General features: G+C 50.4%; 3 protein-coding genes across 3 annotated transcripts in view; 2 read left to right on the top strand and 1 right to left on the bottom strand.

The window, feature by feature from the left end:
- Positions 1 to 689, top strand: part of EAH_00031850 (hypothetical protein, conserved) — a gene marked incomplete at both ends in the record, with an annotated part of 1,378 nt that extends 689 nt beyond the window's left edge. The window contains one exon of the mRNA XM_013396016.1: positions 12 to 689. Coding sequence (XP_013251470.1) covers positions 12 to 689 — 678 coding nt within the window. The remainder of the gene's footprint in view (positions 1 to 11) is intronic.
- Positions 690 to 1,379: 690 nt separating this feature from the next.
- Positions 1,380 to 4,463, bottom strand: EAH_00031840 (hypothetical protein, conserved; the record flags this gene model as incomplete). The annotated part of the gene is made up of 5 exons (XM_013396015.1): positions 1,380 to 1,586; positions 1,735 to 2,496; positions 2,761 to 2,880; positions 3,086 to 3,715; positions 3,873 to 4,463. 5 exons carry the CDS (start codon positions 4,461 to 4,463, stop codon positions 1,380 to 1,382), a joined length of 2,310 nt encoding a protein of 769 aa, XP_013251469.1.
- A 3,860-nt stretch (positions 4,464 to 8,323) lies between these two features.
- Positions 8,324 to 9,898, top strand: EAH_00031830 (UDP-glucose 4-epimerase, putative; the record flags this gene model as incomplete). Its single annotated transcript, XM_013396014.1, has 6 exons — positions 8,324 to 8,473; positions 8,613 to 8,811; positions 8,984 to 9,094; positions 9,311 to 9,392; positions 9,597 to 9,680; positions 9,841 to 9,898. The coding sequence occupies 6 exons, from the start codon at positions 8,324 to 8,326 to the stop codon at positions 9,896 to 9,898; spliced, it is 684 nt and encodes a 227-aa protein (XP_013251468.1).
- Positions 9,899 to 10,453: the final 555 nt, after the last annotated feature.

The following is a 10,453-nucleotide window of genomic DNA, read 5'->3' as shown; positions in this document are numbered from 1 at the left end:
CGCAACCGCAGCCGCAGCAGCCGCTGCGGCAGCAGCAGCCACCGAAGCAGCAGCCGCCCCAGCAGCAGCCGCCCCAGCAGCCGCCATCGCCGCAGAAGCCGCAGCAGCAGCCGCCGCCGCAGCAGCAGCCGCCGCCGCAGGAGCTACCGCCGCCGCAGCAGCAGCCACGTAAGCAGCAACCGCAGCAGCAACCGCAGCAGCAACCTCAGCGGCAGCCGCAGCAGCAGCCTCCAATGCCGCCGCCCGCTCCTACTTCAATCACCCCTAAGACTGCCTCCATGAGCAGCCGCAGCAGCCGCAGCAGTCGCAGCAGCCGCAGCAGCTGCAGCAGCAGCAGCAGCAGCAGAATGAGTAGTACAAGTAGAGGAGAGGAGGGGGGCGAGGACAGCGCCGTAGATATAATGAGTTTGCCTACGGCTCCAACAACACCTCGGAGTGTATATACACTGCAGCGCAGCAAACAGCCACGGCTGCTGCTGCTGCAGCCCCACGTAAATCCGCATCCAGCAACAACGCGCATGCAGAGGGAGGCACGCCGCTGCATGCTGCGCTGCATGCAGCTGCAGCAAGCCATCGATTTATATGCAGCTAGCGGCGGCATTGCTGCCTTTAAAGTAATGCCGCATGATACAGAAAACTGCAGCAGCTGCAGATTCGCAGACTTCACTGATGCGCCCCTACTCTGGTAGTTGCTGCTGCTGCTGCTGCCGCTGCTGCTGCTGCTGCTCGTCCTGCTGATGCTGATGCTGATGCGGATGCGGATGCTGCGGCAGCAGCAGCTGGCTCTGTATGTGCTACTCTTATTTCTGTCGCTGCTGCTGCAGCAGCAGCAGCGACAGCAGGTATGGGGCGTTTCTCTTGTCACGTAGGGTTTAGGGTTTACTCAAACCCTAAACCCTAAACCCTAAACCCTTAACCTTTTCGCGGGGATAGATGCACACCAAATAGACACTGGGAGGAAAACAAGTCTTAGGCCGCAACGAGCGCTGCAGCTGCTGCAGCAACAGCCCAATGCTACAGCTGCTGCAGCAACAGGTAATGCTGCAGCTGCTGCAGCAACAGCCCAATGATACAGCTGCTGCAGCAACAGGTAATACTGCAGCTGCTGCTACAGCTGTTGAGAAAAAAACAGGCGGTGTATGCCGTTGCTGCTGCTGTTTGAATGCTATACTAGTGGTGCAGAAGCAGCAGCGGCAGCAGAAGCAGCAGCAGCTTGCTGCTGCTGCTCTTGCTGCTGTAGAGCTGCAGCGGCAGCAGCATCGCAGCTTAAGGTTAGGACACTACAGCCACAGTTTTGACAGCAGCAGACATATCTGCTGCTGCTGCTGCTGCTGCTACTGGTAAGCAGTCTGTGTAGAGTGCTCCCAACAGAATCCCCTTCAGGGGACCGCCTCCGCAGCAGTTGCCCCCGCTGCTGCTGCTGCTGCTGCTGCTGCTGCTGCTGTTTCGTTGTGGCTATGGTCCAGAGCTTCGAAGCTGCTGCTGTAGCTGATCTCGCTGCTGTTGTGCCTGCTGCTGTTGCTGCTGCTGCTGCTGCTGCTGCTGTGAAGTGCTGCTGCCGCATCCTCCAAAGAGTCCAGGTGTAGCTGAGAACACACACCACAAAAAGGGCGAAGTATCGTGCAGCAGCAGCAGCAGCTGCTGCTGCTGCTGTTGCTGCTGCTGCTGTTGCTGCTGCTGCTGCTGCTGCTGTTGCTGCTGCTGCTGTTGCTGCTGCTGCTGCTATTCTATTACCTGTATATCCACTGGCTCCTCTGGGGCTGCAGACCACAGAGAATAGAAATTTGCTTGCACCAGCTGCTGCTGCTGCTGTTGCGGCTGTTGCTGTTCTTGTTGCTGCTGCTGCTGCTGTTGCTGTTCTTGCTGCTGCTGCTGCCGTTCGTGCAGCTTCCGCTGCTGTTCCTGCAGCAGCTGCTGCTGCTGCTGCTGCAGCTCGTGTGGATTTGGCTGGAGGGCCTCCGATGCAGGGGCAGCCAGCTGCCTGCCGCTGTCTCCTGCTGCTGCTGCTGGTGCTGCTGCTTTTGCTTCTGCTGCTGTTGTGGGGCTTGGTGTGTCTGCAGATGCTGCTTCTGTTTCAGTGTTGCATGCTGCTCCCCCGGCTGCATTTGCTGCTGCTGCTGCTGCTTCAGCATCAGTTTGGGTGGGCTGCTGCAGCAAAGTGTATCTGCAGCGTCCAGCCATCTGCTGCAGCAAATTGCGCTGCTGCTCCTGCTGCTGCAGCAGCAGCAACCGCCTTTGGGCCTCTGCTGCCTGCTGCTGCCTTGCAGCCTGCATCAGCTCTTCGAGTTCCTTGTTCATGATTGCTATTAATGCTTGACGGTCGCTGCTGCAGCTGTTGCTGCTGTCGTTGTTGTTGTTGTTGCTGTTGCTGTTGCTGTTGTTGCTGTTGCTGCTGCTGCTGCTGCTGCCAAGGCTCTGGCTGTGCGAGAGACGCAAAGACACCGGCACGCTGCTGCTGCTGAACTGAGACTTGTATCGGCTCGATTTGTCTGACAGCTGCAGCAGCAGCAGCACAAACATCACCGCCAAAAGCAAACAAATGCAGCAGCAGCAGCAGCAGCAGCACAGCAGCAGAGTAAGCAGAAGCAACAGCACCAAATCCAGTAGCAGCAGCAGGAGCCGGAGCAACAACGCCAGCAACAACACATATACCAGCAACAGCAGCAGAAGATACAGCAACAGCAGCAGCAGCAACAGCAGCAGCAGCAACAGCAGCAGCAGCAACAGCAGCAGCAGCAGCAGCAGCAGCAGCAAATGCACCTTGAGTTGTGTCTGTAGCTCCTCTCTCTTTTTCTTTTCTCTCTCTGCTGCCTTCTCAGCCTCCCGTCGCCGCCGCTGCTCGCACTCTGTCTCGCCCAGGAGCCGCTGGATCTCCTCTCCCTTCAAACAAACCCTAAACCCTAAACCCTAAACCCTAAACCCTAAACCCTAAACCCTAAACCCCGAGTCCTAACATGTGAACCCTAAACCCTAATACCCATTAACCCTATGCCCTAAACCACAAATTCTCAACGCCCAACACTACAGCCTCTATGCAAACAAACCCTAAACCCTAAACCCTAAACCCTAAACCCTAAGCCCGTACCTGCGCTATACAGAGAAGGTGCTGTTGATCAAGTTCCTTCGCCAGCCTCTCGAGCTGTCGCTCTCGTACTGCCAGCACCTCGCTCTCCTCATCAGCAGCAGCAGCAGTTGCTGCTGCTGCTGCCGGCAGCTCGCTGCTGCTGCTGCTGCTGCTGCCGTCGCCTTCTGGATGGTTCTCCGTCTGCTGCAGCTCTGCTGCTTCTTTTTGTAGCTTTGCCATAGCAGCTGCTGCTGCAGCTGCAGCAGCAGCTGCGGGCTTTGCTGACTCCTCTGCTGCTTCCTGTTCCGCTGCTGCTGCTGCTGTTGCTGCTGCTGCTGCGGCTGCTGCTGCGTGCTCTTTTATAAGGGCCGTCAGCTGCTGCTGCACATCTGACTTCTTTTGCAGGGCCGCGCGGAGGTTTCTTATCTCAGTATCTTGCTGCTGCTTCTGCTGCAGCAGCATCTGCAAGTTTTGCTGCTGCTGCTGGTGTTGCTGCTGCAGTTGTTTCTGTTTGCTGCTAAACTGCTGCAGCTGCTGCAGCAGGAAGAAAGACCTATCAGCAGCAAATGCTGCTGTCCTCTCCGCTGATAGTCGCGCCTCTGCTTCTGCTGTCGCCCGCAGCTCCAGCGAGGCCACGCGGGTCGTATAATACTGCAGCAGCAGCAGCAGCAGCAGCAGCAGCAGCAGCAGCAGCAGCAGCAGCAGCAGCAAAGTGATTGATATGGTAGCAGCAACAGCAGCAGAACACATTATAAATGCTAAACCATAAACCCTAAACCCTACAAAATAAATGTTAGATACGGCTCACTTGCTTGAGAAGTAGTACGAGATCCCGCAGCTGTTGCAGCTTTTGCTGCTTTTGCTGCTGCTGCTGCTGCTGCTGCTGCATTGCGTGAAGCAAGGGGGGCGAACCCCCTCGAATGCAAGCAGCGGCAGCAGCAGCAGAAAGATCTGAGGCTGGTGCTGCAGGTGCAGATGAAGATCCCCGAGGCACCCAGCTGAAGTCTGTTGGTGTCTTTGCTGCTGCTGCTGCTGCTGTTGCTGCTGCTGTTGCTGTTGCTTCTGCTGCTTCTTCTGCTGCCTTGTCGTCCAGCAACCGGAACACGTCACTGGGGGACTTGAAGAGTTTGCAGCTATTGCTGCTGCTGCTGCTGCTGCTGCTGTTGCTGCTGCTGCTGTTGCTGCTGCTGCTGCTCGCAATGCTGCTTCGGGTACTGTTGGGAATGTTGCTGTTGACGCTGCTGCTTCTGCTGTCACTTCTACTGCTGCTGCTGTCACTTCTGCTGCTGCTGCTAATGCTGCTGCTGCTGAGGCTGTTGTTGCGGAGGCTGCTGCTGCTGCTGCTGCTGCTGCTGCTGCTGCTGCTTTCGGCTAGAGGGGGTGTCTCAGGAGACATCATTGGCCTCCATCAGAAGCTAGAAGCCCCTCCTAGAACGCGCTGCTGCCGCTGGTGCTGCTGGTATTGCAGCTGCTGCTATTGCAGCTGTTGCTGCTGCTGCTCTCAGCGCTGCTGTGAGTACAGCTGCAGGGCAGCACAGTATGTATCGCAGCAAACCCTCAACCTTTAACTATTTGTTGTATCTATCCCTCACGGGTAGGCAAACATTTCTGTCTCTAAAGAATACAGTGTATGAATTAGGGTTTAGGGTTTAGGGTTTAGGGTTTAGGGTTGGGTGGGTCTCAGCGGACTCCGCAACTGTCGATATTGTGTGCGCCGCAGGTTTTGAATTTGATTAAATTAACAATAAAAATAAACAGCAAAAATAAATAATAAAAATAAGCATGGAGGCAGCAGCAGAAGACACTCCAGCCTACCGTCTGTAGGGGCCCCTAGGGGCCCCCCTAAGGCGAAGTGTCTGCTCCTTAAACCCTAAGCCCTAAACCCTAAACCCTAAACCCTTGTTTTAATTGTTTTGTTTCTATGATTTCAGGCATTTTTCTATAGAGAAGGCATCCAGTGTATGCTGAGGTGGCTATACACCGCAGCGAGCCGTGGACCATCCCTATTGTTCTTCATTTGCATGTCAATATATTTTTAATTTATTATACGCTTGTCTTTATGCATGTCTCAACTAAAAGCTGCAGCCCCAGACCTTCCCCTTCTAAACCCTAAACCCTAAACCCTAAACCCTCTCTTGTGGTGACCACGACAGTCTTGAAGGAGTGTAGAAGGAGAAAATATCTTCAAACGAAGCTGCTGCAAGAGGCCTTCAGACTTATTTAAGCTGGCGGTGTCTGCAAAGAAGAACGGGGTGTAGTATAGTGCTGGGTCAAGGCTAATGCATGCAGATAATAATAATAATGAAGCAGACAAGGAAGTGAATGCAGCAAGGCAGCCTAACAATATGTCTTTTAAATGTAGTTTAAAGGCTTAAAGGGACTGACTAATAATATATTGAATGATATATATATATATATATGTATATCCATTAGCAACAGAAACTTCAGGGAGAGGGTTTACATTTACTTTGTTTAAAGAGATATAATGATATTTATTTACTATTATTAGTTAACAATAAAAATAATAGTAATAATAATAAACTCCTTGTATTATCTTCAACTCCCTCCACTCCCTGCACTGTAAGAATAAAACATAGGCTTGCAGCTGGTAAATAAACAAATGATTATCGATTGATTATTGTGTTTGTTCATTTATAATAAATAAGAAAAGAAAGCAGCACTCTTACCCCGTCTAACAAGAAGAGTGCTGCAAGACATTATACACCATCGTATTTCTACAGGAGCTCCAAGTGCTATGAATACAAAAGAGCAAGCATACTCTTTTATATATACTATATATATACAGATATATATATGTATTAATATTAATATTTTGATGCTATTGCAGCCTCTAATGGTGCTCAGCTAAGGCTGAAGATGCTCATTACACCTGGCAGACCCTTTCTCTCAGTGGCAGCACATCCCATTCGTTTGAATCCGAGGAGGAGGGGAGTAAGTGCAATTGAAAAAGAAATGTTTAAATGGTTTAAATGACGAAGAGCGAGGCTAACGGATGAAAGGGTTTGCAAATACACCATAAAGCCAGCCTTCATCAGGGCTCTCAGTGCATAGCTCAAGGTAAACTACAGGAGCTACAGAGACGCAAACGACCCTTTATTATAAAAAGAGAAAAGGGAAGGCGGCGCCAGGCTAAAGAAAACTGCTAAGCGAAGGCAGAGCTTTTATCCTTCAACTAGCTCATGCAGACACACACCCGTGATAAAGGAAGAAGTGCTGCGTGGCAGCCTGACATGAGCTACGATACACCTCGTTCTAACTAAATGCTGCAGGGCACCTTCAGATGCAAACATAACGAAACCCTCTTTTTTTAGCACTGTAGACAACCGTTGTAATTCTGCTTGAAAACAAGCTGCCTAATAATGCCAAGCAAGTGGTAATGCACAAACTGCGGAGACGCTATGCACCAGTTACAGCTCTTCTTGTTGCAACTCCTGCAGTCCCATGATGCAACTATAACTTAGCCCCCTTACAATGCATGCGCCAATATTGCTGGAAATGGCTACACACGCACTTCTCCTTTAGTATCCAACTTGTACGCAAGCAGAAATGCAACAACTTTTAACGGACAGACACTATGCTATTCAGGCACAGTCTACCGCAAGCGCGTGTCGGCAGCCGTGACAGTACTGCCGAGAAGTAGAATAGGGAAGGAGCTCTAGAAGAACCCCTTAAATAAGAACACGATATTAACTAGAGGCATGAAAGAGATTAACTAATTAAGTGCATGTTTGAAGGAATGCTTCACAATACAATTTCGTACTAGCACAACAATGGCTCTGCAGGGTTGGGGCTGGCGGTCAAGCTGTAACGCATAGGTAGAAAATCAGCAATTCTACTGATCTTGGGTATGCCCAGGAGTTCTAAATAGTAAATATTGTTTTTTTGCAAGATGTTTCCAGCAAATCGTGGGTTATAGCTATTGTTTGCAGCTACATCACGGCACTCGGCTAGGTTTCCGCGCCACAGACAACGCTGCCGAGCCCAGCTGTACATACACCCGAGCCTGCGAGCTGATCGGTGACGCCTCACTTATTTTTTTGTTGGTATTTCCGACGCTTTCCGCTTCCTCCTTACGTCAACAATGACGCCTTCTTCACGTCTTCGTATTCTCTGGTACACCTCGAATATATTCGCCGTATTCCCTTCTTCATTGTCTTCTGCTTAAATGGCTGCGTTTTCCCCTAACCTGCATTGTTCAGAGGAGTTGGTCGTTTCTTAGCTTTGTCAAGCCTGCAGCTTCCCCAGGTGTTCCTTGTTTCGCACTAAGTATACACGCCAGCAACTAACGGCGGCCGCATTCCATATCTGTGGCGGCTAATCCTTCAATTAATTGTTGAATAAATCATTCGTTTCCCCTCTTTTGCAGCACTGGAGGCCTTGGGTATATCGGCAGCCATACCGTGGTTCAGCTCATCGAGGCGGGCTATGATGTCCTCGTAGCCGACAACTTCTCCAATGCATCTCCTCTAGTGGAAGACCGAATTAGACAAATCACAAAAGCTACGGCCAGCCAGCTGCGCGTTGTTGAGGCAAGCCAAACAATAGAATGGTGCCCATTCAAGTTTTTAAAGGCTGGTTTGTGCTAATAGTTTTTTTTTCTTTGAGCTAACTAACTACTTGCCTGCGATTTGCCTTTTCTTTGCGTGTGTTTTGCCTGTCCCTTGCTGCTTCAGTTGGATCTGAAAGACAAGCAGAAAACGCTTCAGCTGTTCAAGGAGGAGCGGATTGATGCAGTGATTCATTATGCTGGTCTGTAGAGTTTAAAAGCGGGTGCTGCCCCTGCTGTGCTGCACGCGTTGACTGTCCTGTGGAACTTCCTCACAAAGTATCCTTTTTCTCTGTCTTTCCTCTCTTTCCGTGCAGCTCTAAAGGCCGTTGGTGAGTCGGTGCAGAAGCCCCTGAGCTATTATGAGAACAACGTCGGCGGCACATGCAATCTTTTAGAGGCAAGCCGGTCCTTCCTTGTTTTTCTAATCATGCTTAAGTTTCTCTTGCTCTCTACACGTAACACAGTTCCGTGTGTGGGTAAAATTCCAGTAATTATTGTATTTTATGATGCTAAAGATATAATTTTAAATTAAAAAACTCCTTCTTCATCTTACATTTTTCAAGAAAATAAGTTTTTGTGTATTAATAATATTGAATAGACCCCTCACATAACAGTGTCTTCTCTTATTCAACATGGTGCACACTGAGACAAATACACCTTTGCTAAGCCTGTGTGCTAAAGCGCAGGCAATGACCGTCAGCGGCGTGAAGTGTTTCGTCTTCTCCTCCTCTGCGACGGTATACGCCCCTAAACCGGAGTCAAAGATAAATGAAACCGACCCTCTGGGGCCCTCCAACCCTTACGGCCAAACCAAACTTATGATTGAGCAGATCCTTAAGGTGACTGCAACATTCATTAGAATCTACACCCCTACAACTCCCACTAACCTCTCCAAAATGCTGCACCAAGAGCATGCTGCTGCCGAGAAACCTCACATAGTAGGCCAAGGCTGCTTGTCTTTCTTCTTCTGCTGAGCAGGATGTTTACATCGCCGACAACAGCTGGAAGATATCCATCCTCCGGTATTTCAACCCCGTGGGCGCGCACCCCAGCGGCCTTATTGGCGAGTCGCCTGATCAACCCAATAATCTGCTGCCAGTGATTCAGCACGTCGCTGTGGGGAGAAAGAAGTGCCTCCAAGTTTACGGAAATGACTGGGAAACCCCAGACGGAACGGGTACGGGCGCTTCACACCCCAGGCCGCGCACGGGGCCCAGCAGACAATTCACACAGGTAGACAGCGTGTGCTTCTTCTGCCGCTCTGAAAAACAGGGGTGAAGACATGTGCACTAAAATGCTAATTGCACTTCATTAGCATTTGAAATGTGTGGCGTGGAGTGTGTCTCCAGGCGTTCGCGATTATTTGCACGTAGATGACTTGGCTTCCGGCCATCTCGCTGCGCTCAAAAAACTGCTTGACGCTCCAGGAGGGACTCTTCTCATACACAACTTGGGGACAGGTACAACGTAAAACCACCCATTCCTGCAATGCGCCCTATATATGTATATATATATATATATACGTATATATATGAACATATATATATGTATATGTATATTGATGTGCATACACGCATGTATGCACATGCAAATGCACATACATGTATAAATATCTTATGTAACATCCACATGAATCGTGTTGAGCGCATCGTGACACTGACGGTTGTTGATGGCAGGCCGTGGGTATTCTGTGTTGGAGTTGAAGAGAGTGTTTGAAGAGGTGTCTGGACAGCCCATCCCGCACGAAGTGGTCGGGCGGTAAGCCATTAACAACAAAGTTTTTGAAGTACACAGCGAGGGCCCTTTTACTTTCTTCCACGAAACCCTTCCCTTACCGTGCAAGCGCATAGCTCAGCTGCAGCACCCAAATAAGATATATTTATTATGTAATTGCTTATTTTAGCATAGATGACGTCCTGGGGCTGCTGGTTTGTTGGGTGTTTTTCTTTGGTTTGCGCACAGACGGCCCGGCGACTTGGCGTGTGTTGTGGCGGATCCGACTTTGGCTGAAAACGACTTCAATTGGAAGGCAACGCGCACCATCGAGTCTGCAGCTGTTCTGCCTTCCATTCTATTATTAGTGTTATTATTTATGCAGTTCACTCCCTCCCCGATATGTGCTGAGGCTTACCTCTGCTTTGTAGGCGGCAGGAGCTCGTGTGAAGGGGAAAAGCGTTTGTTATTGTGCTGTTGCTGCGTTTTGCAGGGAGGCGTGTCGGTCTGCTTGGCGGTGGCAGTCTAGTAATCCACAAGGTTATGCATGACGTTGCAGCCTTTCAGCTCGTGAATGCCCTCTAGACGATTATCGCTGCTTTGCCGCCTCTATTCATTTGCCCGCGGCAGCAGGTCTCATAGAAAGTTGGAAGGCGACAGGGCAGGGCGCTCACTACGCAACCCTCTCCCTGTAATGCACCAACATTAGACCATAAGACGCGTCGCAGACCACCTGGCGACAGCGCGTATTGAATAGAGACAGTGGAATAGAAACCCATATATATATATATATATGGCTGCAGCGGTGAAATGCTTGAGAGAAGCTGCATATCTCTTTTTTTGGGGGGGTGGAGTTATGACTTGTGAAGGGCGTGAAGACACGCCTCCGACTTGCCCCCTAAAATTCGCCAAGTGCTGGCGACTGCATTTCCTAGTTAAAACCTTTTGCTGTTCATTTACTGGTTTCCGCTTGGAAATGCTCTGTACTGAGGACCAGCAAAGAAGGTAGCCCGCGATCTAACGGGAATTCAGGGCGCATGCACAGGACACTATAGAACTGCATACAATCAGAATGATACAGCCCTACGCCGTAACCAAACGGAAAC

Source organism: Eimeria acervulina, genomic scaffold (genome assembly GCF_000499425.1).
Source record: "Eimeria acervulina Houghton genomic scaffold, Eah_scaff304, whole genome shotgun sequence".
Lineage (NCBI taxonomy): Eukaryota > Apicomplexa > Conoidasida > Eucoccidiorida > Eimeriidae > Eimeria > Eimeria acervulina.
Note: the sequence above shows the minus strand (reverse complement) of the source record. Positions and strands in the feature narration are given on the sequence as shown.